A 25813-nucleotide genomic window follows, 5' to 3' on the forward strand; every position below is an offset into this window, starting at 1 on the left:
ATAAATTTATTTTTGGAATTCTTGAATAATAATTTTAAAATTCACAAATAAACTTCTTTTTATTAAAATAATAGCATTAACATCATTTGTTTAATAGTATAACACTAAAGTACTTAATCCGGGGCTTCACATGGTATATAATATGTTTAAGTATATTGCAGATACAACAAATGATATTTGCACAAAAAACGTAGGTACCATGAGATTAAAATGTGGAATGAATGCCATTACTTTAAATGCAAAAGATATTGAAATTAATTTTATTTTTATTTTTTCTACATGTAGGGCGACATTGGTCCACCTGGTCAGAAAGGATTGAAAGGTGCTAAGGGAGACACTGTAAGCATTTTTTACATACATTTTGAATAAAATTTTCTCGTTCTTTTGGTGGAATAGATATGTAAAGGCCGATCATTTTCTCTTATACAGGGCCCTCTAGGATCTCCAGGATCCCAAGGACTCAGGGGAGAACCTGGAATTGCCGTAAGTTGTCTGAAATAAAATATTCATTAAATCACCGCATCGCTATTGAATGCTATTTTGAATATTGTAAATAGTTTTTTAAATATTGAATATTGTATGATATTAAATATTTCATTAAATATTTAAATGCATGATAAATATTTTATTCATTTCAAAGCATGTCTTTTGTATTTTTCTAGGGCCCGAAAGGCGAAAGAGGTATGCCAGGTCTTAGAGGATCAAGAGGAACAAAAGTAAGACAATTCCGTCTCTATAACACATTCCGTCTCTCTCCGCACAAAACAGTATTTAATAGGAAAAGGAAATGTCAGTGTCTAAAATTTTAGGGTTGGCAATAGCTAATAAAACAATAATTCGTTGTTACAAAAATAAAAGAGTGAAAAGTATATTAAATACGTTAAATTATGTATCCTGAATAAGAAAATAAGAAATATTAAATATTAATTTGGCACAAATATCTTGCATAATACAGTAATATAATTTTTAAAAGTATTAATAAAATCCTTCAAATGAGTGAATTTAATTCCAAAATGTGTGATGAAATTTGATTTAAGATCAATAAATCAATGTATTTATTAAAAATAATTTTTATTTGTGAAACTGGAAAAGCCTTTTTCAGATATTAACTAGAAATTTATCATTACATTAAATGAATTGAAATCCAAATCTTAAAGACTACCTGAATTTTAAAATAAAAGTTTTACAATTGAATATATTTTTTCGGTTGAAATGTGGAACTCAGTTTTTAGAGTGAAAAGTAAAATAATTTTTCAAATTGAAGTCCCCTTTTGAAATCGCACTTTATAGAATTTTTTTATTATGTTAATTACATCAGTATTAATTAGTTCTTCAATTTTAGGGTGAAGATGGCCCCACAGGTCCTCCAGGCCCATCAGGGCCACCAGGGTTACAGGTGAGTAAAAATGATTAAAAAAAAAATCTGCATTTTATAATTTATGTTATAGAATGTTATTCATGATAAATAATGAATGCTTTGCGACTCATTGAATTTTAAATATTATATCCATTATTACAAAAAAGTGAAAAAGGTAAATTAATTTTTAAAATTAGCATGCAACGGTTAATTAAATTTATTTGTTTTAAAAATTCTTCATTTTAATACGTTTTGACATTTTTTAAAATTAAAAACAGCAAAGATTGCAGAAAAAAATGGTAAGAAAACATCTTGTTTTTTAGAATACATTTATTGAACAAAAAGTCTTGTGATACTATTTCAAAATGAAGAACGTCTACACACTTCATTTTTTAAAATTATACAGTATTAATTTTTTATCTTTCAAATGGATTTTTAAACAAAAATATTAATCACGATTCTTGTTGCGATTTCAACAAGTGCCACAAGCTTATACTGGTCTTGTGTGGGGTAAGAAAATTGGACCTTTCCAAATGAAAATGACAAATATCTTGACTTTTTAAAAACAAGGCTTTGTTTGTACAAAAGATTGCAGAATATATTACTGTATATATTGAAGCTGTTTTATAGAATTGAATCAGTAGGGATGATAAAGCGCTTGACTCACTGTGTCTAAACACGGTTTTAAAAATTTATTGAATACATTTGTGAAATTAAATTTTAAAAATACACTTTATTATTAAAGTAAAGAGGCGAGTTCTTTATTTTAATTATTATTTTCAATTTTTTAATCATAGAATTTATTTTTCTCAAGCTTATTAACGAATGATGTCACTGGTATGCAATGAAAATATAATTTTATAAATGATTAACTGAGGGTTAAATTTTAAAAATATTTATTTCGCTTATTTTCATCAAAAATATACTAGTATACAAAATTTTAATACCCTAGCAATATCCGAAAGTAAATGAAAATTCGATTATCTACTTCCATCTTTACAGATGCGAACCATATCAAGTTAAATAAAAGTGTTAAAAACAATGTTCTCTTTCTCAAGTTCAAGATATTTTAATCTCAAAGATCATGTGCATCATTTAACAAAAAATTAACATTTATAATTTTAATGATTTCCTTTTAAATTAACATACGATTTTCTGACAATGATATAAAGTTCTTTTTCTTTCTTGAATACTATGTTTCTACAGTTGATAATTTCTAATATTTTATAAATCTGTAGGGACTACCAGGACCTGCCGGACCCAAGGGAGATCGAGGAGACCATGGAAAAGTTGGACCACCTGGACCTGCTGGGCAACCTGGAGAACCAGGACCGCCTGGTTCAAAGGTTTGTTATTAGAATATTTTTCTTAACTGACGCCGAAGAAAAAGTACTTTGTTATAAAAATTACTTTGGATACATAAAATATTTATATTTTTCGAATGAAATAAATTTATCGGATCGAAGATCATTCTATAGGAATCCTTTCTATGTACTTCTACTTTTTAAATTATATTTTGTTCATTTTATGACGTTTTACAATAACATAAAATCATATCTCTAATATTAATATCAAAAACTAGCCATTTTTCTCGTGTTTTTTTTTTTGCATAGGTTTATTAGAATTATTCTTTGGCAATCAATGCCGACAAAAAAGCTAAATTTTCTTAATTCAAGTCACATTTTTAAGCACTTATCGAGTATTCTATAGAAAAAGTGTGGCACTCAAGTTCGCAAGAAATTGAAGCAACATTTTGTTTAAGGTCATTCGTGGAAGGTCAAATTTTCTTGATTCATAATATTGGAATCATCAATTGTATGAAACTTTTTATGGTGCATAAAATGTTTTATGGATAAAATTTCAATCCATAAAACATATATGCATTAAATTTCTCAATTTGAATGTGCCAATTTTACTAATGTTTATCCAGGGCGGGGAAGGCATAGCTGGACCACCTGGTCCAGAAGGCAAGCAAGGTCCTAAGGGAGAAGATGGACTCCCAGGTACACCAGGACCACCAGGAAAAGATGGCGAACATGTAAGAAGCATTTTTTTTTAATTCGATTATTTTTATGAAACACTATAAAATACTTAAATATCTATATGTTTATTTAAGGGACCGCGTGGTCCACCAGGACCTAAAGGAGAGGACGGAAAAATGGGCTTACAAGGACCACCCGGACCTAGAGGACCGCCAGGACCAGCAGGGCCAAAAGGTTTACCTGTATGTAAAATTTCATTTTCATCAATTTAACTATTTTTTCTTTTCATATCAATTTCTGAAAGTATTTGGTTTTTATTCATTTATTCTTAATGTAAAACTTTTAATTTATTAAGTAAAATATTATATTTTTCTTTTTAATCTTAGATTATCATAAAAAGTGATAAAACTATTTTAATATTTATATAAAATAATCTTCATTCAGTAATAATGATTAGTTATTTAAAAATATTAAATTAAATAAAATATATTTTTATGAAGAAGGAGAAAATCCCATTATAGAGCTGCATTTTACTGCGATGAAATTGCATTTATAAATTTTGAAAACTTAGATGGGAAAATTAGCTGATTAAAGATTAAAAAAAAGTGTTAAATATAGTAAATTAATTTCTTCCATTCTAAATCATCGATAACTAGATCGAGTTTTAGCATTATCGTCAATATTATAAATGAAAACTTTTCTTTGTTCCTGAAACAAAGAAATGTTTTTTTATGTTTAATTCGTAAATTTATAAATACATATATTCTGACCCTGATATATCCTCAATCACATTTTCTCGATATAGCAAGCATGGTGACAAAATAAATTCTTTTTAAAATTTATTTTGATACCTGTATACAATTAATTATTTAATTCATTCGTGATCATTGTCCTTGACACAGTTTGATTAAATATTAATGTGGATTCAGATGAAAAAAATTGTATAGAATGTGTACTTGTCTATGAATATATATATATATATATTATTTGTTTTCTTAACAGGGAAATCCAGGATTCCCAGGCCCTGCAGGTGAACCAGGATTGTCAGGACCGAAGGTTAGGCTCTTATTCGAATTGTTCTTTATTTATAATCTTTATTAAGATATTTAATATTATATATTAAAATGATAAGTGAGCAAGTATATCAAGGTTATTGCGTTAGAGTTTTACTTTTTGATAAAACGGCATATTATAAGAAAAAAAATATTGTTTATATTGATTAATATTGTAACAATTATTTAAGTAAATACAATCTTTGGAATTATAAGGCATTTATTGCAGTAACTATATGTAACAATTTATGTACTGAAATTATACTGGAGTTATGGAATCTATGTTCTCCTATAGTCATATTTTCACATTTCTCTATAAATATAGACATCAAACATATTAATGAAATGATGGAAAACACAAATTACCTTATTCATAAACAACAAAAATTTGACAATAAAACAGTGAAAGAATGTTTTTTACTCTAAAATCATTAAAGTTTTCATTTGGATTATTTTTAGTAAAATAAATTGAAATTAAATATGTTTTAATATTTTCCCATTTGCTTTCCTTTATTCTGAAAATATGATTTCCCATGCTGATAGTTAAATTGTTACTTTATGCATATTATAAGTAATGTCAAAGTTAATCATCTTTTGCTTTGCTTCTGTCGTATAACTATCCGTTTGGCAAAGAGAATTACAACAAGAATAAATCTTCAATACATTCTTGTTGCCGTGTCAGTGATTCAATTTTGCGCATATGACATGAATATGTAAACAGAACTATCTATCAGAACTTGATACCTTATGGTCATTTATTGAGTAAAATTAATGTTCGGAACTACGAATCTATCAGTATGTCTCATTGCCTTTCAACTGTCTTCTAACTAGAAACATAAACGCATTTAAATAGACCTCAAAAGTTAACTACTATCACTTTACTTCTGTTTATAGTCTTTTGAAAACAATATATCGATTGGAGACAAAAATTAACAAATAATTTGATAGCGATCACTGTATTTTTTTCTTTTTCAAAAAATTGTTAATAATTTAATAGGTAGTTTCAAACCTATCTACATATTAAATTTCTGATTAGGAGAAGGGAAGGAATTTTATTTTTGTGAAGTAATTTTAAGTAATTAAACAATTTTAATTAATAAGATCAATTAGTTTTGTTTATTATTTTTTACAGTCCAAACGTTCCAGGGCCGTGGTGGCCTGGTGGTAAGGTCTCGGCTTGCGAGTAGTAGGGTTTCAGGTTCGAGACTCCATTCCACCGAAAAACCGACGTTAAGGGGGTCTGTTGCACAATAAATCCGTCAGGGCTAAACGTCCTCCCGTTGGTGTGGAGAGGGGGGTGCCAGCTCAGGTGCCGTCCTCGTCATCTGACCGAGGTTCAAAATGACGAGTTCCATCCCAAAATAGCCCTAGTGTTGCTTTAAACGTGACGTTAATATAGCTAATAGATAACTTAATGTTCGTTTGTAAAGATGAATATAGATTTCGCTGAAAGAATATATACAGTGTTAAATAATCTATACATCTAGATCATTAGAATTAAATCACTTGTCATGATAAAAAGAAGATAGATATTATTCATCAGAATGCATTAAAAGTTTTTAACAACATTGAATCGCTTTTTTTAGTGTAAAAAATTATTAGCCGCCTTTTTTTTTTTTTTTTTTTTTTTGCTCTGTTGTAAGTTTAAATTGATTCAACTACAATGATATTAAAATTATATACAGAAATGCATTGAATAACAGACCAATAACATTTGTTCAATCGATTTGATTTAAACATCAGCGACTAAATCAATTGCAAATTCCCAAATGAATGGATAGCGAAATCATGAATCTACCTTATTTTATTACAAAAATTCATCAACAAAAAGTTGAAGTATATAAAGACTTGAATGAAAATATTTTATATGTTACCTTCAAACTTTCATATACAGTTGATTTCGTTGGGAGTCTTATCTGTTTCATTTTCTTACAGGGTGCCACAGGAAAAGATGGAAGCGATGGAAGTCCTGGTGAACCTGGACCTATAGTAAGTTCTTCCCTTTAAAATAACTGTAAGCGTTTCAGTATTAGAATCTCAAATGTCATTCAAGAATGTTTTAAATGATTAAATATTATGTTAGAAAACGATTTACGTTTTCTTTTTTATTTGAATAGGGTCCTCCCGGTGAGCCTGGGAAAATGGGTGTAGCTGGTGCTCCTGGGAAACCGGTAAGTTTGTTTTGATATTTTGTTTATTAATAATTTTAAATGTGAAATTATTTATTTTAAATCTTTTTTAAAGTAAAATTTTTATTGCTTTGAAAAATACAAAATTTAAAAATACAAAATGTAATTTGTCTAATTAATAGCATTAAATATTTTTCATAGCTTTCTCCTCACATAAATTTGGAACATGCAGTTATTAATAAGACATTGTGTTTTACATCGGTATTTTGAAAAATGCGAATGGCTTTTTGCTTTTTATCTTACGCGTCATACTTGTTTAAATACTTCAACAAATGAAATTTAAATTTATTAAAGAGATTAATTCTAATTTTATGAAAAGACAGCTTCGAGATAAAATAAAGCAACAAATAAGTTCATATAACTTTAACGAATTTCTAATTCTAGGTTATCGGATCCATTTGAATGACCAGTCCACACAAATAATACTACGGGCTCTAAAATTAAATACAAAATAGAAATTAATGGTCCATGACCAATACTTCTCGTAAGAGGAGAGACAAGTCATGGAAATATGGCTGACAATCCCAAGTCATCAGTGCTATATATCCTATAGTAAACAAGAACCCATTATTTATTAGTCAACTTCTGGTCCTCATATTCGTGGTGCGCACACTCCCAGAGGGAAACTGGTAATATAGAATTAACATTCATGTATTCTACATTAAATAAATAATTTTTATCTGGCTGAAACGAAATTTTGTATTCAAATTTATTTGAAAACAGACAATTGAAAAAAAATCAGAAGCTAGGAATTTTTTCATACTTTAAACATGGCATTTGGTCATAATTCACACTTGATTGAATTTAATGCTCTGAATCAGTGTTAACTCATGTTTTGGATTTCAAAATTTTTATCTTTTATGAAAATTTTATTTATAGATTTGGAATAACTTTTCATTAATGTGTGGTTTTATTGTAGTTTAATACGTAATTAATTCAAAGGATTTATTCAATATGCTACAATATTATATAGTTTAAAATTTGTATCAATATGTTAGCTACATTATTTGGAGAAAAATATGCATTTACTGTTGCAACGTATTACAATCTAAAATAAATGCAAATGTTAATCGCTTTATGCAGCGTTTATTAAATTTTTTTGTTCTGAATGGTGTACATTTTTTATTTATATAAAATGAATAATTTCATGGATTTGTTTTATTTTTTATAATTATTATACGACATAAGATTATAATGAGAAAGATATATGTATATAGTTAAATAATACTGTCTACTAATAATAATTTCTTTTTCAGGGCCCTCCTGGACCAGCAGGAAAGCAAGGTGAAATAGGATTAACAGGAGAAAAGGGAGACAAAGGTCCAGCTGGACCTCCAGGAGATCAAGGGCCTGTTGGGTCATCGGTAAGTAGTTTTAATTATTGTCGACAATTTGTAAATAATACTCATACAGCCTCGAATGCATTTCATTACAATTTAGTAAGCTTTATGAAGCTCTCTGATGAAATATAAATGATTCTCTGTTATGAGATCTTTTCGCTGGCACAACTATTCCTTTTTTTTCTAAGTATATATTTATAATTAGTTTCCGGTAATTTATATAATCGATCAGTAGATGGTAAGTTAATTTTTTTAATTGTCGAATGATTGTTTTGAATTTCAAAATAAAAAAGAAATATTTTCTTATTACTTATAAATGTGCATTTTGTTTCCTTTCACACAGAAATAAGATTGTTACTTAAAGTATTCATTTAACCCGAAGCAAATCAGATTTTCTCACCTTATATTTTTTTCGGAGACATTAGCAAATGTTCAAGATAATTTCCGAATGAAAGATTTTGGAACAAAAATACTTTTTTGTGTGTTTTCAACTTTTAAAGCAGAATATTTGTTTCCATGTGCAAATTATTTATGTAATACCTAAAAGAAAAAGAAAAGAAAAAGGAAGAAAAGAAACAGAAATTCCGCTCGAATTTCAGTTTTGTTTTCTGATAGAATGCGAAATATGATCAATTTTTCAATGTTTTTGGCTAATTCTTTTGAGAATTTAGAAAATAAAGTGAGTAAAATATAAAAACTGCTATAACCTTCCTCTTTGACTAAAACACATATATCCCAAATTTTCTGAACAATCTCAATTTTTAAATCTGTGTGTTTTCAATTAAATTGCTCGGTCAGCCGGACCGCATAGATCCTTAAAGTGCTTAAAAAGAAACCGTAAACATTTAAAAAGGAAACTGGCGTAAAGAATTATTTTTTAAGCCTTTAATGCTTTTTTTTTTCTGTAGCAATTACGAGCCATTTTGATTGATAATCGTTTTTCTATATCCTTCTAATAAAATCATAATTTCGTCAACCATGAGCTTCTCGGGGTTTTATATTGAAACTTGAGCTGAATAAATTTTTTTTTCATACGTTTGTTAGAACCAATTTTGAAACAGTAAGAAAATATTACAGAGAGAGAACTATCTAAAAGTTCATGATCAGAATCAGATGTTATTACAACCAAGCTATTTAGATAATCTGTCTCAGTTTTTTAACGGATTTACAGCGATACATGTCCTGTAATTAAAAGTTAGGGTTAAATAGGATGCATTTTCTGCGATAAATACCAATTACGTTTGTTTGAAATGCTTAGTTAAATTTTATTTTTGTTCATAATAATGCATAAAGTATTGCAAATCGCAAAGCATATCATGATGCACTATCAATCTCCTGATACAAATTGCATCATCTTTTTAGCCGCTTATGACTGCCGCTTAAGTCATTTCCAGGATTCAAATATCTTGTTTCAATCACAATAATTCACGAATATTGTTTTTGCAAGTGATTTGTTTTTTAGTCATCCACGAAGAAACATACCAAAAAACATATCTTTTCAATCCGTTTACCTATATGGAAATTTGATGCATGAAATCTTCCACTGTCAAATTTTTTCACATTAAGCATTGGGCTTCTATTTGTTTAAAACACTTTTAAATGTTTAAAACTATTTGATGGTAAATATTATTTCTAGTATTGTGTTGACTACAGATGTCTCAATGTTGGTTTATTTTTTCCCAAGACTTTTTTCAATGCTTTGTCATATCAAGATAATTGCCGCTTTGATGCTGAAATTTATAAATAGAAATATATATATATATATATATATATATATATATATATATATATATATATATATATATATATATATATATATATATATATATATATATATATATATATATATATATATATATATTAAAAAGCTTTATGATATTGTTTCAAATATTGCAGCATTTAATATAAAGAGTTTTTTTTAACAGCTAATATCACATTTTTCTCTTTTTCGTAATAAAACTTCAAATTTTTCTCATTTATTTTCATTTATGTTCTATAAATAACAACTTTTAACTGCATAAAACACTCTACAATTCTTCTTTCCAAACTGCAACTCTCTGATACACAGATTTAGCAAAGATTTACGGTCGCACATCTGATATTCAGCAAAATGAAAGAAAATTATCCCGACCCAGATTTTTTGACAGTTGCATTGATACCATAATTCAGAGATGCTTTATTTTTCTCAGAATAATAGATGTTTTGTCCCATAATTGCAATGATATAAACTTTATTCTTATAACTTTTATATTCCTCTATGTAAGTGATAACCAGTTTTTATTTTTTCCATATCAATTGCTAAATCTTTTTGTTTTTGAATGCCCTCTCCCACATTGGGCAGTTTATGAGCGCCCCTCTCCCCATAGAACAGTTTTTGAGTACCCCCTCCAACCCTCCACGAAAAGAAATATTCATTATTTTAATGCCCAGAAACTAGGTTAGATTAAGAATCAAATGACTAGAATCAATATAATAATAGATATAGGGTTTATTTTAGGGCACATTTGTAGAGTTTATATTTTATTCTATTTTTATTAACTATTCATTGAAATAATTGAGCCTTAATTTACACAACATAACATTACAACAATTAATCCTTGTTTTTATCAACTGCAGTACATTCTTACTAATCCCACATTCGTTACTCCGACATTCCTACCAGTCTGACGCATCTGTTGGAACATGTTATTTAGTGATGAACCATTCCTTCCACTTCTTAGTACCTGATTTGTCTGTTTAATGAGCTCCTCTTAACACTTTAATATAATATTTTTCTCCTTAGTATATTGTTGGCTCGTTTCCTAAAAGTATAAAAATGTATTATAGTATAGTTCAGTGATGTCTATACATGACACTCTATAGTCCAGCCGATTTCTTTGATCCAGCAGGTGTCCAGTCTCATATGTGATGGATTAGAGAGAGTCTATTATATTCAGATTTATAATAATTTCAATGCAATCCTCGAGCTTCTTTCATGGATTATAATTTTATATAAATTGGTTCAAATGAAGACAAATGTAATCTCACATGTGGCAATAAAGTTTGTTGTGAAACATGTTTTAAATATGCGCTGAAGGTGAATATATTCTTACTGCAAATTCTGAATTCGGGAAAGAAATATTTTTAATAGTAAGTTAACAGTTGGTTATATTGTTCTTTCACAGCAATCCAGCAGTTTTACGATTGCATAACTCTCACAACTTAGACGAACGTAAGAAAGCCAAATTCTACAGCTGCTCTTTAATTTTAATCATTTGTGTTTTTGTTTTTTGTTATGATTTACATTACTTTCATAAACCCCCCTAACTGGGTTATCACGCCATCTCCAATTATACATGTATTCACATGGTTATTTTTCCTCTGGGTTAATGTTATTTTGTATTCATAGACCTAGAATTTTAACTATTGAGAAATCTTTAAACGCTTTAAGTCAGCTTTGACATTCGGTCTAAGAAAGGAACTCGTATCTGGAACATTTGTTTAAAATTATTTCACATTTAAAAAAATTATTCCTCATTTTTTCCTATACTCAAAGGATGTTCAATACTTCTTTTAAAATATAAAGTATAATTTTCAACTATTATTCCAAACAGAATTATTCTTTTGTAAACTGTTATAAAATATATTGTTTTGAAGTATGGTTTAGCAGCGTTGATATGTTGTATTAATGACTCTTTTTGTTTTATACTATTTCAGGGTAATCCAGGGCTTCCAGGTCCACCAGGATTGAGAGGCTCGCCTGGTCCAGCGGTACGTTCATAACCTATATTACGTTGACTAATATAGATGTTTTGAAAATCATATTTATATCCATTTAATTATTTTTTTAAACATTAATTCTTTTCATTAGGGAGACGTTGGACCTCCAGGGGCTGCTGGACCAACAGGACAGCCAGGAAATACTGTAAGTTTCTCTTCCTATTTTCCTGCTGAAATTCTCAATTAATAAGTGTTTTATTAATCAAAAAACGATTAGTATGTTAACATATGTTATATAAAATTCATATTAATAAGTTAATATATTACACTAACTAAAATTCATGTTCAGTATCCGAACACCTATTTTGCTTGCAATCTCTGGATATTAAAATCAAGTAACATATGCCATTGGATTTTAAAATGCACTTTTCTAAACACATTATAGTCGCATTAATATAAAGGCTGTTTTCTTATTAATTTTCATATTATTTACCAATTTTCCATTAACAAAAAAACTTCGTTTCTTATTTAAACAATTACATTACTGAATACTCTGAATATGAAATTTTAGGTAATATAAAGCAAAACAAGCAGAGAAGTATTTCGGTAGAAAATAAAACTTTTTTTTCTATTGACATAATTTTTTTTTTTTTTTGCTTTTGTTTACTCAATTTTTTTTATATAAAAAATTTGTTAAACTCACAAAATATTTTACTCTAAATAAAAAAAATGTGCACAGATTTTATATTTGTTATATGGCAGCTTAATTGAAAATAAAATTTTAGTAATCAGCTCATTATATTTTAAAATATTTAGGATGATTAAGTTTGAGATATTAGGAGCTCAATATCCACCTTCTTTGACATGACAAGGTTTTTATAAATAATCGAATTGATATAATCTACAGAGTTTGAATTTGCATTCCGAATTAGGCATTACCATTTGAAAAAAAAATGAATTAAATTTTAATATGAGCATGCATAAATGATACGGATAAACAAAAATTACATGTACTAGTAAAGATTATTTTTCTAAAATTATATACATTTTGTGTTTCAATATGCAATTATAAGTTTCTTAGAAATAAGTAGTGTTTAAATAATTTTTATGGTCTGTAGAGAGCTTTCAATTTAATTGAATCATAATATTCTATTAAAATTTAAAATTAGATAGAAATAAGTCTTCCTGCAGATTATGTACCCTCGTTTTACAGAATTTTTTTTTAAGTCGATACATTTTTGGTTGAATTCTTCAAATGGCGTGCCTTTTTGATTTAATTTTCAATATTTTTTTTCAATAAACTGTATTAAAATTCAGAGCTTTTGCTTTATTTTTATTTACAATGATAGATAAGTTAAATATTTTACAAGAAATATTTCTCAGTGTAGAAAGATTTTCTTGCCTTATTCTTTAAGAATCTATTAAAACTATAGTAATGCAAAAAACTTTCTTTTTTTCACATGTTACAAAAGACATTACGTCAATTAAACGACCAGACGAGTTAAAAACAGATTTTCTAGAAAGAGACAAGATTTTCATCTTTTGAATACCGAATTTATATGTAAAACCATTATCTTATCTGTTTTTTTTTTAATTCTCTTTTCACTGATTGCGGCTAAAACTAGCTTAATTCAATAGTTCTTTTTTTAATATATTGTTTTATGTAGTTTTTGCAGCCATATATTAAATTAAAAACAACATAATTTCCTAAGTTTTTGTAAACGTTTTTATTTTATGTTAGTTAATTTGATTAAGTCCACGTTATTTCATATTATTGTCACTATTTTGAAAAAAAAAATTAAATGAAAGATTTTTATTTATGAAATTTTTGTATTTCAGGGGCCTCAAGGAGATAAAGGTGCCAAAGGAGAAAGAGGGAAACGTGGTCTTAAAGTGAGTGTGAAACTAGAAAAATATTGTATTTCAATTAAAATTTTGTTTTAATCCAATTTCATTTGGGATTCAATTTATTTTATTGTAATATTTTTGTCTAAATTTGTTACCAGTAAGTGAAGTTGGCAATTTAACTTCAACAAAAGATAGAATACGTTTAAGTTCAATCAATCATGTCAATGTTTTTTTTTATAAATAAGTGAGATAATTTCCAATATTGTTTCGTTTTATTGCGCGAGAATCATAAATTCTTATTTAAAATTAGCAGTAAGGTCTTCCAGCATATGGACCGTTCTGCTTCTGAAATATCTTGAAAAATTTTATAGTAATTTTTTATTTATGTTATAATTTAGATAACTAATGTTATTAAGTTTCTGGCTTTATAAGCAAACTTATAACTATTGCACTTGTTAAAAAGAATATGTATGATAAAAAGGATGAATGTTTAGAAAATAAAATAAAAACTTGAAATAAGAAAAAAAGATTAATTCCTTTTTTTCCCTTTTTGAATTTATTTAAAGAATTATACGTTATTAACCCAGCTTTGTAAAAACAAAGGCAACTTTCTAATAAATGCTATTCGATTAAGATTAAATTGGAATTTTCTGTCCCTGAGCTGCATATCAAAAAGTTTTGATTTATGGACAACCTATAATGTAGAATAGAGTATGATGGTAAAACAAGGACAGTGATAGCAGAAATCAAGACAGAATTTGCTGTAAATCCATATTCAAACTTATAAAATATGTGCTTCTATTTCTAATATGGATTTTTGAGAAAAAATAGCAGAATTAATTAACTGATGATAAAAGCAGAAAAGAAAGTGATGGAGTTACTGTTATAATCCCATTTGCATAAATAGGTAAGTTTTTCAATATGGATTTTTGATACAAGAAAAAGTGTGTTATTCGCTTTTATTAATGATTGTTCATCTAATTCCTAAAAACTGGATTATGTCAGTCGTATTTAGTTTTATGCAGTTATGCTCCTAAAACGTTTATATCCTAAATTTTGTAATTATAATTAAAGTTAAATTCTTATGCTTTTGTTTTTCTTAGGGCCATCGAGGACTTATGGGACGGGCAGGTATGAAAGGCATGCAGGGAGACAAAGGAGAACGTGGTGAAAAAGGTCCTCAAGGTCCACCAGGACCGAAAGGAGATCCTGTAAGTGCTATCTTATAAGAAAATTTCTATTGCCTGTAATATGATAAAGTATTTTATTACAAGTATTGACTTTGAAGTTAAAGAAAAAAAAAGGATATAGAAACTGGGCGTTAGATATTATCGTGTATTGTTCTTCTCTTAAATAAAAATAATCGATTTGTACCTTCTTTTTAATTAAAGTTAATGTAATGTTTCTGTGATATTTGATCAAAAGATTTTAAATATGGGCCGATACTTACAGTTAAAGATAAAAAGAATTCGACGAGTTACATACCTGATAAGCTTTTGATCGATCTGATTTCAAAAATGACTTCTCTGAGTTTTTGTCATATCTAGTCATATATTAAATACCACAAAAATTCTATGGATATGCAATGGTTATATTTAATTTCAAATTTATTAAAATAAATGAAAACTTCAATGTAATCATGATGATTCTCTTTAAATCAAATTGATAACATGTTTCGCTCATCAAGAGAAATGAATCACTATTTTCTAGCATTTTACTGATTATTAATTGCATGAACTTTCTGAAGTTTGCTTCAAAGTTCTTTGAAATTAAATTGTTACATTGTTTATCAATATAGTTTGCAACCTGTCTTTAAATAAATTTTATGTAGGCTCAACTTATTAAAATTCTGCATTTGACGAATCTGAAGTACCAAATGAAATCGTTGTCTTAATTATGTAGATTTTAAGTTTAGAAATAAGGTTTGTTGAAGCTTAATTTGTTTGTTTTTAGGGTCCACCAGGAATGGAAGGACCGAAAGGAAATGATGGACCTCCAGGAGAACCAGTAAGTTAATATTTATTTTCTCTCTCTTAAATGCTATAAGAATGTGTTACCTTGCTTTGTTTTACTAAGGAATTGTCATCTATCTAATAATACATATAATTTTAGGGCTTGGAAGGTCCACCTGGTCCAAAAGGAGCGCAGGTAAACTATTCGATATTCATACAAAATATGGCCTGCAAATATGATATGTTCATAGTATATAAATCAAAGGCATTATATTATTCGAAGCAAAAAGCAGGATTCAACAAATGAATAAAATGGTATTGAATAAAAAAAATCCAGCAATACATAGAAAATAGCAAGAGAAAAAAAAACCCTTGAAGGCATAGTTTGACAAATTAATGAAACATCAGAAAAAAAATATGTTTATACAAAATTACAATATTCTTCCTATTTTTTTAGTATTCAAAGAATCAGAAGAATAGTAAATTGGGCGGAGGTAACCGAAGTAAATCACTTATGTTGGTAGAAAGGTAAATGTTAAAAGATAAAAAAATAAAGGGAAACAGAAATGTACATTATGAATGTTATTGAATATTTCAGTCAGATTATGAATATTCCTAGTATTTTTCTCAAATATTCAGAGTAAATTGAACTCAAGAAATATTTAAAGTAAATTAACCGCTGCTTTTACGTTGCCTTTGTGGTTATGCCTACCCACGCGCTAGAAGAAGAGTAATAAAAATGTTAGATTGCATGTACATTTAACTTCATTATTTTTCATAGTATAGGTATGGAAATTGTCTGAGTTTGAAGAAAAACTCTATCTCTGCTTGATAATCAAAGATTTAATAATTAGTATTGTATATAGAATATCAGCAAACATTTATTCCAAATGACAGTCATAATTATTGCTTTCTGCTGTAGTTTATAATTCAAAATGATTTTGTATTAGTGTATTTTATTCCATATGCCCTCTATTTCTTTCCAAGCTTATAACAATTATCGAAATAATGCTCCCACATCCCCTTTTTGTAGTTAAAATATATAGAGTGGTGGTTTTTCGCGCAGGCGGTAGAAGTACTTGACTCTTACCTCGAAAACGTGGAGGACCTCAACGTATCTTGCAATGCTAAATCAGTGGTGAATTTGCAACATTAAGTAGGATAAGTAAAAACATTCTTGAATTTGCGACCTTGTCAGCCGCAGAATATGTCTATTTAAAATTTACACTGCTGCATTTGCTTTAGCATTTGTAGATATAACTTCAAATCCGCAGATTATTATTCTTCGCTTCTGACTTGGAGCTCAGTTAAATCATTACATATCAGAAAATATTATACTACAAAGTTTGAAGACATAACTTTGGCAACTATAACCTCAAGATTATGCAAATAGTGTCACGAGCATGAAGTGGGAGGCAAATCACATCCTTTAAAAACAATGACTTCTTTGTTGGTCCTGCCAGTCTGCTAATGTTGGAATGCAATTGTTTAAAGGGAGAGAAATTTAAAGAAAGTTGATTAATAAAAAGTCCATTAACTTGAAATGCTCTTGTGTATTGTATAATAAGTTTGACATGAGCATTTTATTGACAAGACACAAACTTACACAAATGCAGATGACGAAAACAATCATAAAATAAAGAAAAAAAACGGGCAGATTGTAAGATGATAATTAATACTGATTCACAAAACATAACATTGATATAAAAAATAAAAGCAATAAGAAAAGAAAAGAATGAAAAAAAGTAATAAAATAGAGTATTTACAAAATTATGCAATTTGATATTCAATCTGAATGAATTTAATGTCAACATAATATCATAAAAAACTGCTAATGATTGCAATTCAGTTTTCTTACAATGATCACTAAAAGAATATAGTAAATTTTCTGAATAACCCAATACTATTCAACCTCTAATACAAACATATGCATCAATTAAATAGTAACATAAATTTTTAAAAAATTACAAGTAAAAAACATGTTATCATAAAGCAAAGAAAGTAGAAAATATTTGTGAATTATGTAAGATTAATAGGATAATATTTCTCATTTGACAAAAAAAGAAAAAGGAAATTGCGATTGACTGCAAAGCGAATTATAAGGATCTAAATTAATAAGGAATTTTGTCGAATCGATTGTAACAACCATTCAAACTAAAATTTATTTCCGAAATGTATTTTAATTTTCTTCTCAATTGAATATCAGTTCTGAAAAGCAATCAGAATTGGTAAAATTAATTACTGAAAAGTAATTGGTAGCAGTATTGAAAAAAATTGTGTAATCACGTTATTTAAACTGTACATTTTTACATATCACTAATATTCGCATCAAGTTTCATTATGATTTCATCTATAGTATAACGGAGAATATCCCAAACGTATCTTCTATAGGAAAAAATTTCTGCTTGAATCTTCAAAAAGTTCTCTACCTTCTAAACGGAAAAAGATGTAGTCATTGTTCATTAATAAGCAGAAATATATTTACAGCTTATTTCTTGAAATAAATTGTATTTGTCTTTATTCATACGAATAACGGTTTTTTCCCCTTATAGGGTCCGACTGGCCCTAAAGGAGACCCCGGCCCAGCAGTAAGTATAATTATTGAAGTTTTAAGTTTTATCATCAATTAAGTGATATACTACAGTTTCTACCAAATGATTTTCTATAGAAAGAATAGAAATGAATATTTTTAAATTTCACCTATTTAATGCGAATTCTACATATTTCTAATTAATATTTCATTGTATGTATTTTAGTCTTAAATAGATTGAATTAATTCGAAGTCTTTTATAAAAACGTGCTTACAAAATGCCATTATTAAATTATGTAAAAGTGTAAAAACTTAAAATCTAGATTGTTTCCCACTTTAATATAGTAGAGTTCAAGCACCATTTTATTTATTTTTAAATACATTCTACAAAATTCTATAAATAATTTCAAAATTTTGTCAACTAAAAGGAAAATAATCCATTTATATTTCATAGTCTTTCATCTTTAAGTCATCTTTCTCTACCATCATGTTCAGTATAGTATTGCATGTGATATGAATTTTACTGATTTTAAAATTGTACTAATTTCTTTTTTTTTATATATTTTTTCTAGGGTCCACATGGTCCACCTGTAAGTAACATTTATATCGATATACTCTATCATAAAGTAAAATTTCTCTTACAATTAAAAAATAATTCAAAAATGTTTTCTTTTTATTTCTCTGTTCAGATATAAATTATGTTGTCGCAAGTGATTTTTCACTTATATATAGATAAAATGTTTCGATTAATACATTGAACTACTAGATTTCTGAAATAATAATTTTTTTAGATTTGAACCATATTACGAGAAAATATTGTATTATGTTTCTTGAAGAAATTTTTTTTCTACATTCTGAAACTGATTCAGAACATCTGAATTTTTGTAGACATTTTTTGTAGAATTTGTTTAGAAAAATATTTTTTTCAAATGGATGTATTATTGTTATGATATCTCTATGTTGTTTAATTACTTTTCTCCCTTACATTTTCTTCTGTAAAACAAATGTAAAAATGCTTTATACCATCAAATTTAATGCTCATTTATTACCAGATATTTGAACACATTATTAATTGATATAGCCTATGAAATAATCCATGGTAATCATTTTACGTGAGGGATTATTTTTTTCTCATTCAATGATTTACTTTTAATTTTTTATTTCAATTTTGTTATAACTTCTTTAGCTATCTCATTACTATGTAGGAAGAATGAAAAATGATAGTATGAAAAATTCAAAAGCATCCTATTCATTTGGCAGTATCTAACAGAAGCCATGTCATGAATATTGTAGCAGCAAAACCACAACGAAATAAGAGGATTCTAATTTAGATGAAAGACAGTATTGGATCTAATAGATCGATCTCTCTTAATCCTGCTTTCAGAAAAAAAATATTAAAAAAATGTTCCATTGTAGTTCGATCGAAATTTTCAGAAACAGGACATTGAACCTTTCTGTTAATATTCCAAACTAAGGATGAACGAGGATCTTTCAATTAAAATATTAATCAGTTTATTACAGAAATTCAGATCTTTGTGACTTCCAAAGATAAGTTTATTCATATGATCATTGAGAAAAAAATAATCCTTTTATTTCACTAAACCTACTGTAGGAAACATGCTGCTAAAATCTTTTTTAAACAAAATTAACTTTCACTTTATCGTTCCCTATCATTTTTATAATTCTCTTATCTTAGAAATTGCTCAATAAATAAAGCTATATACTTCTTTGTTTAGATAAGATTAAAAAAGAACGTAATGTTTTCCGTTTCATTGTGAGGATAGCAGAATTTTTCGTCCCTTCTAAAACTGATCAAACAGATGCTACATCAACATGCTATTCATTTGTTTCTAACTTTAGAAACAGGGAGTGGTCAATTAATGGGTGTGGCATGAAAATATTGGATTTCCAGCCATTGTTTGGATTATAGAAAAATGTTTATTAATAATTCATCATTTTGTGACGCATGTGATGGATAATTCAATCCGTCGTTTGTTGGAAAATACAGAAATATCAAGGAACTATTTTTACGAATGGGGTAGAATGTTGATGAAATTTTTTTGACAACAATAGAGTTGCTTTTAAAATTTAACCGAATAGGTATTTGATATTTGAAATATATAACTCATAACTTTTTTAGAATTATTTGGATTATGTTTTTGGCATTTCAAAATACTTTTCTAAAACATTGTCATAATTGAGTACCAATTTTTAGAATATTCAAACGGATTAGGACGAAACTAAACCTTATTTTTTACTAAATAATATTAAAATTATTCTAGTTTTCTATTAAAATATTCGGAATCTAGAATACTTGACTCTATAGGAATTATTTGCACTATTGTATCACTTACAACTCTATACTCACTTATAAGCATTTTCTTCTTTTTTTAGCTAAGACTTTCTTAAACAATAATAATAATGGGGATTTTTCAGAAAAAAAATAGAATAAAAAAATGTATTCTTTTTTTTAATAAGAGAGTACAGGAATAAGTCTTGATGATAAATATGCAAACAATATGCTTACTCTCTTTCAAATAATGTGAAACTTGGATATCAACGTTTGTGTAAAAAAGATTTATATATCAGGTACTGTATGATGTAAGTATGAAATAAAATAATGGCTGTTTGGTATAAAGCATTCGAAGTATATAAGAGTATCAAAATAAAATATTGTTGCATCTGACAAACAGGTGCATCACAGGAGAACAAAGAGTTGACACTTTGGCTGGCAAAATATTGGCATTTGTTACATAATTTTTTTAAGTTTCAAAATTTCAGTGCAATCCTTCTAAATCCAGTCACTAATAAAGGAGTGTAAACTTGTTCAAGATTTCGAATATTACTACTGGGTCCATAAACGAGTTCATATAGAATTATCAAAATAAAAATATATTTTAACATAATTCTGAATTTTCTTAACAACATTTTGATAATGAAACTGTTTGAAATCTTTAAAATAATGAGTGTAATGACCTGTAGAAAGATGAAGAAATAATCCTTTAAACCTTTAGAAGAATAAATCGCCTTTAAATTCTGAAGTATCAAATTACAAATTTTTTCTTAAAAAATCATCAAATAATAGTTACTAAATAAGATAAGTAGATAAAAGTTTTCATTTCCCCCTAAAATTAAGGAATTTGTAATGTTTTGTAATTACATTTTCCGGTATCAGTAAAATTCAGATCTGATGGAAAATTTATCAGTTGAAAATCTTTAATTGCAAAAATAGAATAACATTACAAGTGAGAAATGTTCTAGAATAAAGATACACAGAGTAATTAACAACCTAATGGGTCTATCAGCATTAGATAACATCGTCAGGTATTGATGGATAGTAGCGAGAATGTTACTGGCTTAAAGAAAAAAAAATTTTTTTTGGATGATTTAAATAAAATTATTATTCCATAGATTATAAATGGGATATAAACCCCAAAATAGTGTCAAAATCGAATATGTGTAATAACGCAGAAAAAATATCTAATATAATGTCACCGAATTAAATAGCATCAAACAAGTTCAATCTGTAGTAATCATTTCATGAGAAAAAAAAAAGGAAGATCATATTTGAAATACGGCATTTTTCGGAGAAATATCTTTTATATTATTAATAAGAAAAAATGCTAAAAACCAAAGAAATCTCTCTCGGTTTATTACAGAAAATACCATAGATCACTTCATTTATTACTGTAAATAATAATGAAGGAAATGAATTATTATAGGGACCGCCTGGCGAAGGTCCTCAAATTCCGCCGGAAATTCTGTTCCAAAGAGATTATCCCTACTATCGACAAAGAAGAAGTGTTCGGGGGGATCTCATGCCTGCAGACGAACCAAAGAAGGAAGAAGAAGACGAAAAGAAAGAAACGGAGGACGATAAGCCAGAGACCCTTCAAGACAAATTGCTCAATATGTATGCCAACATCTACATCATGCGAAAGGAGATAGTTTTGATCAAGAAACCTCTGGGAACGAGAAAGAATCCGGCAAGGACCTGTAGAGATCTTTACCTGGGACACCCAGATTTCCAAGACGGTAGGATAATTTTTCATGATTAGAACAACAATAAATAATGGTTGAAAAATTTGATCAAAGAAAGTACTTAGAAGAAGCTCTAAAGAAACTGAAATGCCATCTTTCAAATGTGTTAAGATTTATCGTATAAATAATGGAATTACTTTTTCATATTGGTTTAAGGTATCCGAACACATTAAAAAAGTCAATTTTCTCCAAAAATGACATTTAAAAAATTCTTTTATTGGATAGACAAGTCTTTCAGCTATCCAAAACAAGTTTACTTTTATCTCCACGTTAATTAGAAGTCAAGATATTAATATTTTCGTAATGATCGGTAAACTGACAGTGGACATTTGAATAATCGGAAGTACCGATTTAAAGGACCCAAAACATGTTAAAAATTTGTATAAACACAAATTTAGTTTTAAATATGGAACATTTTTTGCACTGCAAAATGAAAAATGACAATGAGAGTTTTAATGATGTTTTGTGGAAATTTGTACCTAAAAATGTCTTTGCGCCAGCTCCGAATCCTCAGATTAGGGGCATTTATGTCTGTAATACATTTTAACGAAGGTTTTATAGGATTACTGAATGTTCTTAAGGTTATTGGAGTGTATAATAGTGCAAATGCAGTTAGAGCATTTGCTGAACTCGACAAAATCAGAATATGCGAATCTAGGCGGCATTCACTGCCAAACACAAAAATTGCCTGAAAAAAAAATGATTAAAAAAGGGAAAATATTAAATGCTGAGGAGGAAAAAGGTATAACCTATAAATGTGGCCAATTTTAGTATGTACACACATAATTTATTATTAAAATATGTTAATGTGTACTTTAAATGCATTTTTCTCAAAATTGATTTTTTTTCTTATTTTTTGCTCACTTCAAATCAAATAACTCAAAATATAATTATCATATTACTATGAAATTTGATGGACTTTGTCTTTATACTATTTTCTAGACAATGAATTAAAAGAATTTAGATTGAGGGAATATTTTTTTAATTTACAACCTATTGTTTGAACAATAACGTCATAAATTTACTAAAAATTTCATGATAAATTCTTCAACTTGTTCTAAAAATTTTTTTTTATTATTATAACCATAAGATTGTAGTTCATTCTCTAGAGAAAACTATGTAGTTTATTTTGGTATAAGTTTTGTTCGGATGAGAGTAATAGTTTTTGGTGTAGCCAATTTGAAAATTTTAAAGAATTTGTTTAAATTTATGCTATTAAATGCCAATTTTCAAAAAGGTTTAATGTTTATTTCAAATATTGACATCCTGTTATTAATTTTGAATAGTCTAAAACCCAGAAATATGGTTGAAGTATGTCTACACCATGTTTTTCAAAAATAGTTCTCCGAATGTGTTCGGATACTTTAATGAAAGGCAAATGTGCTTAGAAGGGGAGGGTTAGAATTTTTAGGTGTTTAACTCATGCTTCAAAGTCTTTCAGTATTTACTTTTGTTATTAAATTTTTGTGTCTTTCTTGTATTCACTTGGTAATTTTTATTTGTTATTTTTATATATTTTAATCTAATTATTAGAATTATATCTCATATCATCTGTATCAAAGCCAATAAACGCTATATAAACTACAAAGACGGGAGTTATGGTATGAAATTGAAAATATGGAAGGCTTATTGAATTAAAGGATTTTTAGTTATTTTAAAAATCTGCAAAATGAAGACTTCAGAAATGCCTTTTAAGTGCTTCTTAATATATTTGTTTAGAGACAGAACACATAGAAAACCTTATATTTATCTATACGTTTATCTGCGACAACATGATGTGCAAGGTCAAGAGAATTAAACTTCCTGTTTACATACTTCCTACATATTATTTACACATATAGAGCACTTCGAAATGCGTACAAAATCGACTCGTTGATTTATCAATCTCTTTTCTTTAAATTCTTTGTTAATTTGTGAACCGCTTTATATTGAAATTCATTTGCTACTCTAAATATTAACAATTCGCTGTTTTTCTTAACGTTACAGTGAATGGGTTGGTAATAACATTTATATTAAAGTAAAATATACATTAAATTCTTACTATAACTCTCATAAAATATTGCATATTTTCTCTCTCATTTTTACCATAAATCCTTTTATAAAATATTGCACTTTTTTTTTTCTCGCAGGCTGGTTCTGGGTGGATCCCAACTTAGGCATGATAGACGACGCCATCCATGTATTCTGCAACATGACTGCTAGAGGACAGACTTGCGTTTATCCAGATAAACACACGGCATCGGTAATAGGCGTTCACCATTTCCTATATAAAATGCGATTAAAAATTTCATATAACGTACACAATATAAAAAAGAGCCTTACTGTAAGCAAGTAAATAAAATGAAAAATGCAATAAATTAGGTATGCTGCCTCTAACTTTCATCAGAACAGTAGTATTTGTCAAATATTAAATGGAGAAACAATATTTGTATGGATAAAAGTTTTGTTCTGTTGTTTTATTTATTTATTTGGTTAATCAAATGTCTGGATAGTCAATAAGCCGTTCAAAGCATTAAATACTCAATTAAATAAATAAAACAACAGAATATAACTCAACATTTACTTTCCCCTTCCAATGCAATGACAACTAAAACGTGAGATTGAATAAAAATTAAACATATTCGAAAAGTCAAATTTATTAAAGAAATACATAATTGTGATATCAAATATGATTTAAATCTAATCATCCAGAAGTGTAAGTAATCAGAACGTGAAATAAATAAGTTACATTTTTAAAATTAATTAAAAAAAGCTTCTTGAAATTGCAGGGAATACCCAAGATCCTCCTATTCATTATCATGACAAAAACTATTTTCAATATTAAAAGAAAATATAAAACTCTGCTTTGCGTGATTTTTTTTTTTTTTTTTTTGAAGAAATGGATAGATTGTGCAAACGTTGGCAGCGTTTCACCTTAATTTATGCTAATAAAAATAACTAAATATAAAGTTTTCAAAAAATTTCTTCGAACGATTTAATTTCCACGTAGAGCATACTTGTTGAAATGTGGATGTAACAAATCTCGCTTTTAGTTCAAAAATGCGAACCCACCCTCATCACCTGGTTTCTTTTGATTGCTATTGATTACAGGACGAAGAGTATTATTGAAAATAGCAGACTCTATTTCTAGAGTACTTTGAATTTGAAACTTATAATGCTTAGAATTAATTAATCGTTTGTTGTAATAAATATTTTATTTTAAAGGATTTTATTATTTTCTGAATTTCTTCAACTAACTGTTGTGATTTATAAAATTTCTTTGGAAGAAATGCAAATAAATTCAATGATCATTATCATGAACAATTTTTCACTTCGTCCTCAACACCCTTATATAGAGATTTTAATGATAATTATTCTTTTATTATTTCTCGCTAAATATCATCCAAATCATGTTTTTCAGAGTCCTGATATTCAGTGGAAGAATGACGATGATGGAAATAAAGAAGTTTGGTTCAGCTCTCTGCGTGGCGGTTTCAAGGTAACTATCATTTCATGGTAGCAACCGACGACATAAAATGTTACACATTATAAGTTTATGCATTCATTTTACTGAAGAGCAAAAACTTTTGTTAAAAATTTTTAATTAATGATAAATTGTTAATCTTATTGCAAAATTGCTTTTCAGATCTTGTTGATTTTGTTTATTTCTCTAATTTGCTAACTCGGGGAAGGAGAGGATTGTCTATTTTCTAAATTTCAGAGGGTTTTTTTTTAATGTTTTATTTCGATAAATTTTAATACATCAAAAACTTTTTATCTGAAGTATTAGTTTTTTTTTGTATGCTGATTACATTGAATGCTGTTTCAAATGTAAGAAATAAAA

At 27.7% G+C, this 25813-nt stretch overlaps 1 protein-coding gene across 1 annotated transcript in view; it reads left to right on the forward strand.

Annotated features, from left to right (window-relative positions):
• Nucleotides 1-25813, forward strand: part of LOC129971415 (collagen alpha-1(XI) chain-like) — a 126518-nt gene that overhangs the window by 95414 nt on the left and 5291 nt on the right. Inside the window, exons 42-63 of the mRNA XM_056085168.1 lie at nucleotides 286-339; nucleotides 430-483; nucleotides 663-716; nucleotides 1343-1396; nucleotides 2596-2703; nucleotides 3288-3395; nucleotides 3474-3581; nucleotides 4342-4395; nucleotides 6327-6380; nucleotides 6509-6562; nucleotides 7837-7944; nucleotides 11617-11670; nucleotides 11771-11824; nucleotides 13459-13512; nucleotides 14571-14678; nucleotides 15421-15474; nucleotides 15580-15615; nucleotides 17972-18007; nucleotides 18522-18539; nucleotides 21672-21984; nucleotides 24120-24232; nucleotides 25391-25468. Of these exons, the coding sequence (XP_055941143.1) occupies nucleotides 286-339; nucleotides 430-483; nucleotides 663-716; nucleotides 1343-1396; nucleotides 2596-2703; nucleotides 3288-3395; nucleotides 3474-3581; nucleotides 4342-4395; nucleotides 6327-6380; nucleotides 6509-6562; nucleotides 7837-7944; nucleotides 11617-11670; nucleotides 11771-11824; nucleotides 13459-13512; nucleotides 14571-14678; nucleotides 15421-15474; nucleotides 15580-15615; nucleotides 17972-18007; nucleotides 18522-18539; nucleotides 21672-21984; nucleotides 24120-24232; nucleotides 25391-25468 (1728 nt within the window). The remainder of the gene's footprint in view (nucleotides 1-285; nucleotides 340-429; nucleotides 484-662; nucleotides 717-1342; nucleotides 1397-2595; nucleotides 2704-3287; nucleotides 3396-3473; nucleotides 3582-4341; nucleotides 4396-6326; nucleotides 6381-6508; nucleotides 6563-7836; nucleotides 7945-11616; nucleotides 11671-11770; nucleotides 11825-13458; nucleotides 13513-14570; nucleotides 14679-15420; nucleotides 15475-15579; nucleotides 15616-17971; nucleotides 18008-18521; nucleotides 18540-21671; nucleotides 21985-24119; nucleotides 24233-25390; nucleotides 25469-25813) is intronic.

Source organism: Argiope bruennichi, chromosome 6, assembly GCF_947563725.1.
Source record: "Argiope bruennichi chromosome 6, qqArgBrue1.1, whole genome shotgun sequence".
NCBI lineage: Eukaryota > Metazoa > Arthropoda > Arachnida > Araneae > Araneidae > Argiope > Argiope bruennichi.